The 15,683-nt window shown below is 40.4% G+C and overlaps 1 protein-coding gene across 2 annotated transcripts in view; it reads left to right on the top strand.

Annotated features, from left to right (window-relative positions):
• Positions 1–285: 285 nt before the first annotated feature.
• The window catches only part of zbtb46 (zinc finger and BTB domain containing 46), a 57,597-nt gene continuing 42,199 nt past the window's right edge, over positions 286–15,683 (top strand). For both annotated transcript variants that reach the window (XM_079801888.1, XM_079801889.1), the window contains exon 1: positions 286–1,284. In XM_079801888.1, coding sequence (XP_079658014.1) covers positions 318–1,284 — 967 coding nt within the window. In that variant the 5' untranslated portion in view covers positions 286–317. The remainder of the gene's footprint in view (positions 1,285–15,683) is intronic.

Here is a 15,683-nt window from a genome sequence, read left to right as displayed (position 1 = left end):
AATGTTCTGTTAAGCTTAATTTTTAATATTTCCTTAAGTCCTGAATTGCAAGGTTTTATTTTTTAAGATAGTGATATTTGGATATCAATCACATGGAACTTAATGTGGTCAAAATGATGTATAAAAGCAATGTGGCATACTACTGAATGTTTATTGCGGAATGATGCCAACTGTTTACCAGTAATCTACAAAGTGTAAACTGTAGGAACTTGTGGTCTATTTCCTGCATCTACTGCAACTGTACTGACCAGGGTTTGTGTATTGTATGTTGTCTTCCACCAGACTCTGTTCAGGAGAAGCAGCCACCCATTAGTCCAATGAATAACCGGAAAGAAGACATGGAGATCACGTCGCACTACCGGCAGCTCCTGCGGGAGCTGAACGAGCAGCGGCAGCACGGCATCCTGTGTGACGTGTGTGTGATCGTGGAGGGCAAGATCTTCAAGGCGCACAAGAACGTGTTGCTGGGCAGCAGCCGCTACTTCAAGACACTTTATTGCCAGGTGAAGAAGGGTTCAGAGCAGCAGGCCACCATCACGCACCTGGACATTGTCACAGCCCAAGGCTTCAAGACCATCCTTGACTTCATGTACTCTGCCCACTTGGCGCTCACAAGCAAGAATGTGATTGAGGTGATGTCGGCCGCCAGCTACTTGCAGATGACCGACATAGTGCAGGCATGTCACGGCTTCATCAAGGCAGCGCTAGACATCAGCATTCGCTCCGAGCTCACAGATGAACTAGCGGATATTGAGATGGGAAACGTGGTGAGCTCTATCGGAGGCGGGGCTGGGCCCGGTGTGGGCGGAGCCTCTGAGGCACTAGCGTCCATGATCTCGGCCCGCAGCTCATCGCCGTGGTTGGCCAGGCGCACTAGCCCGGCAAATTCATCTGGAGACTCAGCCATTGCTAGCTGCCATGAAGGCGGTAGCAACTATGGCAAAGAGGACCAGGAACCCAAAAGCCATGAGAGCCAGGAGGATGCTTGTTTGCAGCCCTTATGGCCTGCTGATTACCGTTCTGTCCAGGTCAAAGAGGAGCAGGTCTCCCCCTCCAATCTGCAAGATGGGGGTGGCCGAGGGGCACAAGGCACACACGGAGAGCAAGGTGGAAGAGGAGAGGGGGGCTGGCAACCCCCTGGCTCGGGCCGCAGGAAGAACCGTAAGAACAAGGACACAGTCAGACACATAACCCAACAGAATGAAGGGGACAGTCGGACAGCATCGCCACTACCGTCCATGCTCTCCACCCCTGGCTGGAGCTACAGCAACCAGGACATTCCAGGTAAGATTTCTGTATTGGTTGCTTTATTGCTCACTTTATTAGTATCATTATATCACATTCAATAACTGGAAAACATTTAACAACATCATTGAGCCGATTGTTGACCTTCCATGAAAGGATGTTTGGTCTTGCTACAGTTCAATGAAGAACCTTAAACATCCATGGAATCTTTCCATTCCACAAAGGTGGAAAAAAGGTTCCACTATTTGGGAACCCAAAATGGTCCTTTGCTGAAAAAAAAAGAAAAGAAAAAACTTTTAAACCTCTATTTTTAAGAGTGTAGGCGAAAAACAATATGTGTAATGAGTAATGTGTCCAAATTTGTAATATTCATAAAACAGTAGGCGAAAAGTACCCAGATGACCTACTACTTTCAGGGCGATTCTGAAGTGCGCATCCGATGGACACTTTACTATCCCATGAAGGCATGGGAGAGGATTTGTTAATGGCAGAAAAGCACACCACTGACGCTGTGGGTGGCAGGTGTAATACATCCGGATTAAATTCATACTACACACATTCATACTATGTACAACATACTTTTTTAACACTCGCAAAGCTCATTCCTCATCAAATGTAGTGCCTTTCAGACAGTATGCGATTTCGTACGCAACTTTAGCACATGCAAGTACTGCCTCAGCGATCCCGTGAGAGTCAGATCTTCTGGAATACTTTACCACCGTGTTTGATTGTATAATTCAAACCCAGATAGAAATAGAACTCTGATGAAGATGAAAATTATTGTTGTAACACTAATAGTATAGCAGCATGACAAACTACAGATTGAGGTGGGGAATTTGGGGTTGAAAAAACTCATTTCCTCATTAACGACGGAAAGACACATGGGACGCGAGGCAGCCTCATCAACCTAAAAACAAAATCCGTGCTGAGGAACAGATCACGCTAGCAAGCGGGGAAGAGGCCCTACCTGTCTCGGAATACTGTTGCTTATAGGTATGTAGATCATTAAAAGTGTGGCAGCTCTAATCTCTGGTGTATTTGTGCAGGCCGACTGTGAAATGGGCACACACACACTTTAAGAAAACAGGATAATTGAATTGACCTTGGTGGCGGTATGAGGATTAAATTGTATGTGTGTGTGCGAGTGTGTTAGGATGGGGGGTGCCCCAAGGTCTTCTGAAGTGTGGAGAAGAAGGGATAAAGTGAAGGAGAGAGGGAGGGAGGGGAACACGCGGAGATCTGCATCAGCTTAGCGCGAGTTTACCTACTTAACTCTCGAGGCACTCTCTCATCCTCTGTTTGCCAGCCCTGCTACCTGCGGCTCCAACAGAAATAACTGCACTTGCTGACCCAACCCCACAGATCAAATATCAAGTGCAAGACTCCACACATCTAAGTACACACCGGCTCTCTCTACTGCGTACACACACATGCTCACTAACGTCACGCCCGTTCCTTTGTGTGCAACTCAAATAGTACACATTTATATTCCTCTCGCATTGGCCCCCATAAGCCAAACTAATATTCTAGTCAAGCTTTTGAGGTCAATTTAATTACATTGTAAATGGAATCGAAACATTTTCAAATCTAAAATCATCCCTCTTAACCGTGTGTAAATCTCAATCCGCTAAGGAACCGAGGACTTGCAAAACGGCAAATTGCTTTGGATGTCGTTTGATAATATGGGCCGCATCTCGATGCTCAGTGAAGATGAGAATATTGCTCGGTACACAATACAGGCTCAGGCTTGGACAAGTCACATCCGGGTGAGAGAAAGAGGACGTGTTGCGAAAGCCTGCTATGGGTTTTGGACTCAGCTATAATTTTCCTGCTGAATTAGTGGTTTTGTGAAAAGTCGAGGCAGACAGGTTTGTCCTCAAAACCCAAAACTTAGTCGCTTCCAAAGTGCTAGGTTTTTGGTAGCTCCATATGGTTTTGTTTTGTTTAAACTATGGCTGTCCCGATCAAGTTTTTTTGCCCCTGATCCGATTAGTCATTGAATAATGAGCACCTATTGAGTACCTACTATAGTGAGTACCTACTATGTGTTCAGTAAGCAGAACAATTGCAACAAAAGGGGGGAAAAAGGCGACTTAAGGTTAGAAAGCATAAAGCTTGCGGTGTCAGAATGCCAGTCAAGTCCGAACTCTAAAATAAAAATAACAATAAATAAATGACTTTCGTGTGATTCTTTACAAAAGTGCGCCTGGAAACTGATCTAGCTCAGCCATCTTGAAAGACATTCAAGATGTCTCAATTCTCTAATTGCACCACAAGGAGGTGAGGAACGAGGAGTGAGGACGCTTCCTGAGGAGTCATGAGCGAGGATACACAGGTGTATCCTTCCCTCGCTTCCTAAAGGGGGTGGGGCTAAGTTGCAAGGAAAGGAAGCGAAGAGTATACAAAAAAAATTATTCCCCCAAACCACTTCACCAGAAATACTGCCCTGCAGCTTCATTGGTTAAGGTTATAGTGACGGGTAGGTTTAGGGATCAGTGTTTGGTGTAGGCAATCAGTACTGTGATTGACATGACATATAAAATCTTAAAGGTCCCATGGCATGGATTTTTTATTTTATAATGTATTCTGAGGTGTACTTATATTGTTAGTATGATTTTTACATCATAAAATGTCATAATTAAGAAATAAATGTTTTTTTTTTTCTATACTGATATTTGCCCTCTGGCTGAATGCCCTGTTTCAAGGGGCGTGTCTGCTGTGAGACTTCAGTAAAAACGCCCACTGTTGTGATTGGCTGACATCTTTGCATTTGAAATGAGCGGAGGGGGCGTGGTTTAACGAGGTCTACGAGGCACAAGCCTGCTGCCAGAGAGACGGATGTCACTTCTCATCAGTTCTCTCAGCATGTCTCAGTTCAGTGAACTGTTGTAGTTACAGCATATACTTCAGGTTACTCGTTTATTTCTAGTCGGAGGGGCTGTCACTCATGTCAGAAAGTTAGTAACTTTAGTAAATGATGGATCAGCGCTGACTCGAGACGCAAACCGTTTAGAACGATTCAGTCCGATTTGGTGAACTGGTTCACTAAAAAGAACCGGTTCAAAAGAACGATTTGTTCGTGAACTGGACATCAATGGACCAGAGACGGAGCGATTGCTAACAAAGTTATATTTTAACTACTTAGTTGTGAGAGCGCTGTCAGCGCGAGTTTATTGTGTTTGTATCTGAGAGTTCTGAATAAACACGAGTCCCAGTCACGCCGACCCGTCTTCCTCCTTATTCTACCAACTTTGTAACACATGTAATGTACCATTACAGCTTTCGAGATGAACGAGTAACGAGTAAGTGTTGATTATAACATTATTTTTAGATATTTTCCTATCATATGAAAAGCGTCAGTGACGCGCATTGAGTACACAGCACAAACAAAGACACAACAGCAGTAATCGAATGTAATCCAGTTTATTGTGGGGATAGCTGGCTAGCCTAGCCCGGATACGCTCACGCTTACCCCCCCGTCTGCTTAATCTCACGCCGCGTTTGGTGCCTCCACTGTGGGCCAGATGCAGTACTGGGGGTCGGTGATGTTGAAGGCCGAGCTTCAGCGTGCGTGAGGTTTATCTCTAAAGATGTGGCTCTGCCGATGTTGAGCAGAAACTCACGACTGTATGCACATTTAAGAACAGATAGACGCGACGAGGACGTACAAAAACACTGACTCACAAGATAGAAAACATGAAAACACCGTTCTGTCGGGAGAGAGAGAAGCCGCAGCGTGTGCACGAATAATACAGTTCTGTGTGAACTTGAATAATTAGCTACACATCAGAAATCACTGTTCACAGATCAGAAGGAACTGAGAACAGACTTCTGTTTTCATTTGTACATCCAAACACTGAGAAACTGCCAGCATTCACTCGTTCACAAGCCATGATCTCTCGAGGACAAACAAATATGGCGCTCGCATGGGCGTGCCAAATTCTCTGGGCGGAGGAAAGGGAGGTAACCGTTCCTGGTATGACGTCATAACAGGAAAATTCAAGATCAGCTCGTCTGAGAAAGACAGTCAGAACTCGATTTACACAGATCAAAATTTCTAGCCACTTGGGGACAATATTCAGGCTAGGGGAACTCATATTAATGTTGAAAAACCTTTAAGAATCGACTGCAGGGCGGAGTTTTCGTTGAACAGGTTTGGGGGAAAAGATCATGTGTCACTCATGCACATTTGAGCTTCTTCTTTTCCTTTTAATTGTGGTTTGCAAACCCACTTAAAGGTGCATACCGCCACCTACTGTACAACACCTGCATGACAGCTGTCGTAAAAAAAGGGTTGGGCTTCGGATAGCCAATACTGATCAGTTAAAAAAAATGCTTAATCAGCCCCAATACCTATCTTCAAGATCGGCTCGAGATATCCCTACTTTAAACCACAATAGCATAACGTAGTTTTTCACTGATTAGGTGATTAGTTCTCTCACTAGTCATTGCTTTCGTGTATTACGTGACATCAGTTGTGCTTGTCTGTATTAGTTATATTAGTTGTTTCAGTATTACCATGACATTTGCTTTCTATTATGACCTGTAGCAACCAAATACATTTCGAGCTGCATGAAAGTTGTTCAACGAAGCATATTATGAGCAAACTTGGTTGGTGTGATAACCATGTTAATCGGTGAGCCTGCATTTGCGTTGTATGTCAGACATGCTACGTACTGCTGAAATCTTTGTGAAAGGCCTAATTGTTTGACATACATGTTATTTGACTATAAATTCTATATATAACAAATAAGTAATTTTAAGAAAAGTTACCTGCATTGACGTTTTAGGAAATACTTATTTCTCATTGTGACTATGAATGACTGAAAGATTATTCATTTTTGTGTATTTTCTGTTATAGTTCACATAAGCATATTGAAATCTCGTTGAGAGGAATAGAAGCTTTAGAGCTTCAGAAATTAGTAGGATTCAATACAAATGCCTTCATAAGTGGTTTCAGCTTCAATGCAATCCGTGTCTGTGTTGATGTCCAGTCACCAGGTGGAGTTTTCCCAGATTTGGTTAAAGGGCACAGGAAGTGTCTAGTTGCAAGGGTAATGGTTTGCACGGTTAAGGGTGCTGTTTGCTGACAACACTAAATGGGATCTCAGGATGCTGATGTCCAAGTTGCATTGTGCACAGACTAATGGTTTTAAGAAGCTTGTAATTGGTGGTTGGCATGTTTATAGAACTGTATGTCTAAATTACCATGCTATTGGTATGAAGTTCTGGCTAGCAGCACAATATTTCTCAATCTGCACTTTGCAAAGTGTGTGTGTATGTGTGCGTGGATATGGTTTTTAACATGATTAAGCAGCCAGGACCAAAAAGCCAGTCAGGACTGCTGTGTAAAGCTTATAGCGGTTTAATCATCTCAATTCTTATTGATACTGTTTTCTGCATGAATGTTGTAAGATAAGAGTCAGATAATGCCATTGGGCTGATTTGCATAGCAGTTCTTCTTTGCATACAGTATGTCCTTATGTTTCACTGCGCCCTTGTTTTAAGTCCCTGTTGAATGGATTGGCCATGACTGGACATTCCCTTTCGGAGCGTCTTACTGACCAATGGCAGACACGAGGCATCAAGCCATCACAGTTCTAGAGAGGGGATGTGAGGTCGAACTGGATGTTTAGCAGATGTTTGCAGGTGTTGAAACTGGATGTAGAATATACAGGCGTCATAATGGGCGTGTTTCCCAGAATGCAGATTCCCAAACTTTGAAGAAACATCAAGAAATTGCAATCAATATGTTTTTGTTTGTTTGCATCCTGCTAAGTTTAAATGAGATATACACTTCTACATGTTTCTAGGCTACATGTCAGACCAGGATATGCTAGGTGAATCTGTTTAGATAATATTAACATTGTAGTCCCCCACAAAAATTCCATGTGTTTCAAATACATTTTTAATTTTAATGCTTTAATTAAAGTGCCCCTATTTTTTCGAATATTCCAGTTCATGCAGTGTGTAATATAGCTGTGTGTGAATGTAAAGTTGTAAATCAGGGTTGCCAACTCTCACGCATTTGGCGTGAGACACGCGCTTCCAGGCTCTGTCTCACAGTCTCACTCTGCCCAACTTAATCTCACGCCAAATTGCCAAACCTGCTTTTGGTATTAAACAAAGTCTAAGCTTTTACATTTTTTAAAAGTTTTAATACGAAATTCAAACAATAAATATCGTTTTGGCATACTTAATGAGGCACAACAAAAGCCAGAGCCGTTGCGACATGCTCTCATCTTGCGGCGGCGCGTGCGGTCCCATGGTTCATGGAGCTCTCTTAAGCGGATAGACAACAGCTTCACTATACAGGTGTTTGCAGCAAGTTTTGGTAAACAGTACAGCATAGTGTGCATTGATTAATACGTCAACCATATTTACAGGATCATTTTATTATGGAGAGTGTTGGAGATCCAACATTGTTAACATTAATGTTAATGTTTTTCTTGTATTTAGCCCTCATGTATTCCTAATTGGTCACACTCATACTCATTGGTTGTCAAATGTGACCATATACCTTAACTATTTTTCAATAAAATAAATGTTCTATATTTTAGTTCAATAATATTTATTGAATATTTTAAGGAGATATTTTGGTTCTAAATACTATTTGTGCAATAATTAATTGTCAATTAATGAGCACTTAAAATATTTTTCTTCTAATATTTTTCTTATTTATATTACAATTAGTGTAGTAATTAAGGTTAAAATAGAGAATTCCAATTCAAAGAGGCAAATTAGAGTCATTTTGTGGCTAGAAAAATAATACATTTAATTTGTAATGCCATTACCCTCCAGGTGCCTGTATGGCTCTTTAATAAATATACATGTATCTAGTCTAGTTTCTCAAAAAAGTATTGCAGATCATAACTGCTTACTTATTTTTAGGTTTTGCATTTTAATAAATATTTAGATATGATCAAACACTAGATTTCTTTAAATGTGACATTGTAAAACCTTAATAACTTACATCCTAATATTTTTAATGATACTTATATAAGCACACACAAGTGAATATTAATGAATTCAAGCACATATAATTTAACCCAAGAAATGTTTAAAATAGTGCTAAGTCAAACTTATTTTACGTTATGTACAGTAGGCTATATACATATGATATGATACTGAATCAAGATCGAAATCGATATTTGTGCCAATTGTGAAATATACACATGGGTTTGTTGATGAACATACACTTGTTAATGCCGATGATGAGGAATTACAGTTGAAACATCTCATAATGTACCTCAAACTGAGTAGTATATCACTGAGAAAAGTCCTCAAGTCGTTCTTGCGATGGAGGTTTGGGTTGAATAACTATTTCTTCCAATGTTTGATCATCGGACTTGCGCTTGGATTGATATGGTAAAATCGACGGCATCATTGCAGTCTTTATAGTGTACTGTACTGTGCACAATCGCTGAGCTTAAGGAAGCGTAGCTGAAGTTTATGGTAATGGACATTTTGTTTCCGAAGTGCGATGTAAGCGGTAGACCAAGCATAACAGACTGGGCCGTCTGGCCAATCAGAGCAGAGCAGGCTCTCTGAAAGGAGGGATTTAGGGTGACTGATTCATCCAACAAGTCATTTGAGAATCATTGAAAAATGTGGTGATGTGCAATGTATATATGAGAAAATGAAAGTGTTTTTTGACCTTTGATGCATGTAAACCTGTTGTAGGAGACAAACCATTAAAATAGCATAATAGGGACACTTTAAATGATAATGATCATGTGGAGTGTCCTCTTATAGTGAGACTGTAGATGCTGAAAACACAATAAGCCACATGTACTTGAATATGTGTAGTAGTAGATTAATCTGCGCCACACATTCACACAGAGACACTCCGAGAGAGATGCAAAGCACATTAGAAGCATACATAACTGTTGAACATATTTAATGTTCTTGCGTTACTGTGGCAGGAACAAGGGGGCGGTGGAGTTACCCTCAAATGGCAGTGCCATTTAAATGTGTTGCTTATGTTTTGCTTTCTGAAGTAATTCATAACACTTTTACATTTTGGCTAATTCGTACGAACTCGTACAATTTAATTTGTACGTTTTCCTATGATATGCTTACGCCCCTCTGAGTTTCTAAAAATCAAAAGTTTCTGAATTCATATGAAATCGCCACCTCGTAAATAGTTATGGGTTGTAAATGGTGCATGAAATCAAGCTTCAGTAGCTACTATAAGTGTTTTTACTTTCATTTATTTGTGTAAGGTGTAATTAAGAAACCTGATTCTACAGCAAAGTGCTATCAAAGATGCATGTGTTCATTTCTTTGTTGTCATATAGTGCTCATCTTTCTTCTTATCATCCTACAGTTTTGTTGTATTAATAGTAGCTGTATAAGTTTGTCCCCACCCATCTACATGTGGCATGATTACATTACTCATCATCAGTAGTGTGTGTACACTCTGAAATGTGAACGCTCAACGCTCTTCCGAAAGCCAGACCACTCCTTTGATCGAGCAGCCACGCTCTTCACTTACAAACAAACAAACACACACACAATGGTTGTTACACAGACCTGAGTCACAGCTCCCTGTCTCACAGACCCTTAAAACAGCAATCCTTATTGTGCTTGTATTCCACAGCTTGTGTCTGATGCTTGAGGCTACTACGGTATGCTTTCGCTTTAGCATTAGCATTGGTACTCGCTTTTCAGGTCACAAAATTACCACCAAAGAGTGAAGTTTCAGAAGGAAATGTACTCATGTGTCTGTGATGTGATGTCATGGTATCTGTGTGAAAGATTCATGTTTCAGGTTTACTCCCTGTTGAAAAGGGGGGTTTTTGTGGTTGGCTGTGCTGTGAACTTCACGCTATCTATCTTCTGGGGGATTTTTTTTAGGCTAGTCAGGAAATGGTCAATGATACTTTATTTTAGATGATCTGTTCATGAGCAAGGATATGGCTTGATCAGAAAGAGATTTGGAAAATGAGATGATCATCTTGGCCTTCCCCTTCCACAACTTATAAGACAAAACAAAAACCCCATGTTTAGATCATTCACTCGTCGTTTAAAAGTTGCTCCGTTGATGTGCTATTCTGTTTTTACATTGTGAATCTTTGTCAGAAGAGAAGTGTGTGCTTTCTGAGGTTTCTGTATTTATTGGCGTACAGATGCATGAGTATATGTGGCCATTGAGCGCTTGTATGTGATTTCAGAGTGTTTGTGTGAAGAAAACACACACACACACAGTCATGCATTCATTCACGTATTCACTGGTCACTGAGTCCTCAGTACTAACTCATACTAATTCATTCATCCATTTCAGTTATTCACTCACCCACTCCTTGGCTCATTTGTTTACTTTCTGACATTTACTTACTCACTCATTCATTCTTTCCGACTCTTCATTTGTTCAATGTTCACTCGATCGCTATTTAATTTATTCACTCACTGACCCATTCATTCATCCATGTACTGATTCACTTATTCATTTTTGCTGACTCATTCAGACTCATTAATTCACTCACTTATTCATTCACTCACTGACTCATTAATTTATTCATTCTTACTGACTCATTCATTAATTAATTCACTGACTCGTTCATTCGTTTAAATACTCCACCATTTATTCATTTATTCACTCACTCACTTGTTCATTCATTTATTTACTCACTTATTCATTCATGTAATGGCCTTTGATATGCGTCTTCATCCTGCTCTCCAGTCCTGTCTTTTACCCAGCTCATCAGCTCTATCTCTCTGTTTTTACACTCGCTCTCACTTCTCTCGCTCTGGGTCTCTATAGTCAAAAGGTGTGGGCTTGAAATAATGAGAGTGAGGCCCCTTTAACCCCCATCCTCTTACCACTCTCCCCATAGTATTTACACCTCATTAAACCTGAAATAGCTTTAATATTTAAAACACCGTGAACAGATTTCAAACCTCCCACCCTGAACACCTCTGGATTTTCCCCCTCCCTCACCGCATTCGCCCAGTTTAAAAATCTACTTTCATATTTCCTCCCTCTCCATTAAAACCAAAATAGATTTCATATTTCACAAGTTGAACTTTTACAAAAGAAGTTGTAAAACCTCTGCCTCACACCTAACAAAAAAGCCTCTGTTCACACCTCTATTTTCTTTCTTTCTTTCTTTCTTTCTTTCTTTCTTATGCCTTTACTCACCCCATATAGTAATTTTTTTTTTTTTGGTTAAGTTTTCCTTCTCCCTCTCATCTGATGTTCCTCCGTATTTTCTTTTGATTGAGACTCTCCATCCCACCAGATGACCTTCACAGCACTCTTCTCTCTCTTGTTTCTCTCTCTCCCTCTGTCTCCCCCATGGCATTCTGGGTTGCCCCTCAATGTGGCTGAATGCTTGTTTGTTCTGGGGTAAGGCGTCATGTCGGACTGTCAGACAGAGTTCTTGTGTTCTGCCTCGCTCTATGCCATTCTGTCGCCTCTCTCTTCATTCTCCTTCTGTTCCTCCCTCGCTTGAACAAGTCTTCAACCACAATAAGGTGAAACAGGCCGCATTATTAGGTATTAATTGGCCAGGTCATAGCATTTTTAGTAATACTGGTAGAGACAATATATCCAGAGAATCCACAGACAATATAATGAGGAAACCGACCACTTTAGAAGGAATGGAAGAAATCGCAATGCTCAATATAGTGTCTGTTGGAAAGGAAGTTTTCCATTCAGTTAAAGAGCCAATTTTTGCTTGTTTTTGTCTCTAAAATGAACATTAATTTGAACATCCTGGAAAATATTTGTTTAGATGGGAACCTGCATATTGTGGGTCTCACATGCATCAATTATACATAAATAATCCAAATCTCAAAATACCATCTAAAACATGACATACATTTTTTTTTTCTGATTTGAACTGAAGAAACTACTTTAATCTTGACTGTTTTGCAGTCAGATGTTATTGGTGATATGATAAATGCAATTTAAACAAACAGTAGGCGAACAGTTTTGGACGTTTAGGACTTTCCTCTTTCATGTAGTAATTGCAACATTTAGAAATAGATGCCCCAGGGAGTTACCAAAAACACCACTAAGTCAGCTTATTTGCCTGATTCTGAAAGGGAATACTCTGGGTTTTTCTCAAGTTTACAGCTTGTGTGACATAGCCTACTGTTAATTACCAAAGTCAATAATTTCCTAAACTTTTCAGACAATAATCACTTAAAGTGTTGTGAGTGTATAGCAGGATATTATCTTCCTTTAATGGTGTTGGTCAATTTATAATTTATCTAACCTTTATTTATTTGTTTGTTCTATTTTTGTTGTTCAGGTTTCAGGTTCACTAACTGCTTTTAGGTTCCCATTGTCCTTTACTCTTTTTCACTCTCTCTTCTTGGAAATGACATGTCTGTCACTCCTCCACACCTCCCACCTCTGTGTCTCACTGTCAGTCTCTTTGAAAGTGAACACTCTGGACTTTATCATAGACAGAAAAATCCAGACTTCCTTGTGGTGGAGTTCCCTCGTGCTTTAGTGCTCTGGTCTCTGACCGACCCCTCCCAGAATCCTTTACACATGCACTATATATAGACACTTTGGCCTCTAAAACTAAGAGGTGCCTCAAGCCAGGACGCACCATGGTGTCTCGGCTTTGGCCAATGAAGATGACGATGATAGCAATGTCATTTTCCAAAACGTCAGCACCCCCTGCCCTTGAAGCAGAATGCCTGAGCTACTGAGCAGATCGCAGATTTGCCCCTTCCCAACACCTGAGTTGTATCAGTAACAAATGTAGCCCAATGCCCATCTCTGCCATCTGGGCTCCATCCCAATCTCATGGGGCAACATATAGTATACAGCACAACAGCACTTCAGATGACCCGAGATCGAGTCCCAGCTTGTGGTCTCATCCCCTCTCTCCTCCTTCATCGCTTCCTGTCTCTCCTCCACCGTTGACTCAAGATAAAAAGGCAAAAATTCAACAAATAAAAAACTCTTATTTCCTCTGATCACCCCAAGGCTTAATGACTCTGTGCACAATTGCTATAGTAACCACTAGGGGTGTAAATCAGATTGTCGCAATACGATCTGACATCGATTCTCAAAGCCAGCGATACGATATTTGCCGATACCTCAAAAAATTTTGCGATATGATTACAATGCCATTTGATTCAGGGGTATATTGATCGACATATCAATATTATGTGCCTATTTTACATAATCAGTTAAATTTTTTATTAAATGACAAATGCAACCAAAATATACAACATGAGCATTTATCTGAAAATTGCACATCCTGTACCCCAATTTGGACATCCACAACAACAACAATGCACTTTATTTTTTTAAATACTAAAGAAAAATAACTGTGAAAAAAATCAAGTCACACTGATGACAGCTTATGACACGACAGCAGTCAAGAAAGTATTTCAGGCTTCTGTGATAAACTCTACAATGTGTAAAATCTAGTCCTCATTAAGAAACAACAAAAATAGGTACTCTAGAAAAAATAAATTAATTTAGAAAAATAAATCTAAAACGACAAAATAAAGCAGTTAAAACGTAATTTTATTTGAGACTTTTTTGGCTGCTACTAGCACATGGTAATCTGGGGCACATGCAGACATGCAGGGCTCAATGCTAACAATCTTTTCTACCGATAACCAAATTAAAGCAAACAGCACAAATAAATACGATAAAACAAAGACACAAATTAAATAAACAGTGCTTTTCAAGTTTTTCAGGTAGGTTTTCTGTTACAGAAATTGAATAAAGTAATCAAATGTAAAATAACACTGCACTGTATAAATTAAATATAGATTTATCTTTATTAAAGTTTCAAAAGTCATTCAGTCAAGAGCATCGAGTGATTTTTTTCCTGTCTTTTGTTGTTTGATTAACATTAAAAACAGACAGCAACAGGAATATTAGGCTGCTGTCACCTTAAGACCGAATGCACAGATATAATATACTTTTCTTTCTCAACTGTTTACATTCACTTAAGATATAACCAACTGTGTTTACTAGGATATTCCCCAAGACATTCATGTTGATGTAATTTTGTCTGTATTTGTCCGTTCAAGCACAAAAAAAAACAAAATAGAACTCAATTCAGTATTTGCGCACACAAATTCTCTTTCACATCTTTTTGCATTTGAATGAATACATTTCCAAGGCTTAAAAACACTCTCAAATCACAAACTTTCTTGGCGATGCAACACTGGCCTGATTGGGACAGTGACAGTTCTCTCATCTGTCCCGAGTGTCTTTCACACTTGCCCTGGGCAATCAGGCATTCCTTTTTGTCGAGCCCAGTCAGGTGAGTTTAAATGAGAATGCACGCATTGCTGGTAATGCATAGATGGACATAGTGTGGAAATGTGGAGAGTGTCAAAATAAAGAGTGTGTCTATACAGGTATTGATTGTACGTGTTGCATTGATCAAGCCCCAGCACTTGAAATCAGTCCAAATCAGTCCTTACCCACAGTAAAGATTTCCTTACATTAACCAGTTTAACGGAAGACCATGCTCAACTGGCTTATTGGAAATTAATAGACATCTTGAGAGGAACACAATGAGACAAGCCTCTTAGTATCGTGGTGGGCTGTTTAATGAAGGATAATCCCACTAATCACAATACATAGGGTGGGGGAAAGTGCTTTGCTCTCGCCGCTCACCATCAGACTCTCCGGATGCAGTGGGGGTTACGGGGATTGTCCTGCTATTATTCGAAAGTTAGTTTTGTGTTTCTTAATGGATTTTCTGAAAGCATAGCCAGACCCATTGGATTCCTGGACTCTGGACTTTTTAGAAATTTCACTGGTAAATAGATTGTGTTACAACAATCCTGATCCCGGAGGGACACTTTCCAGTAGAGTTCTAGCACTAGCACTAATTAAACACACCTGAACCAGCTAATAAAGGCCTACAGGATCACTAGAAACTTCCATACAGGTGTGATGGAGCTAAACTCGGCAGGAAAGTAGCCCTCCAGGAGCAGGATTGGTCGGATGGTGTATTGCTTTAGAAAATCCTCGCAGGTTTTCTTTATGTCAGTGATTCCCAACTGTTCCACGACTCTCCAATGGTAGACATTTTGGAGGTTGATCTGATCTTACCCAGTCATTTCAGATCACAGGGTCTTTAATAAGATTTGATGAGTTTGTTTGATCAAGGAGACATCCAAACTGTGTCCTGTTGGGGAGCTTCCAGGAACAGGGTTGGAGACCACTGCTCTGTGTCCTAGAGATGCAAGATCCAATCCTGCTCCAGGAGGGCCACTTTCCTGCTGGGTTTAGCTCCAATCTTTATTTAACATAACTGAACTAGCTAATAAAGGTTTTCAGGATTACTAGAAACTTCTAGGCAAGTGTGTTGGGGGTAGATTGGAGCTAAATTCAAACGTTGGCTCTCCAGTAATAGGATTGGACACCCCTGCTGTATCCCATTTTGAAATCAGTAGATTTGCAGTGGTCTGTGATGACTATAGCTGGTAGCCACTGTAAA

This window comes from Gobio gobio (assembly GCF_949357685.1).
Source record: "Gobio gobio genome assembly, chromosome: 21".
In the NCBI taxonomy this organism is placed as follows: Eukaryota; Metazoa; Chordata; class Actinopteri; order Cypriniformes; family Gobionidae; genus Gobio; species Gobio gobio.
The sequence above is the reverse complement of the archived record's forward strand: the minus strand, read 5'-3'. Positions and strand labels throughout refer to the sequence as shown.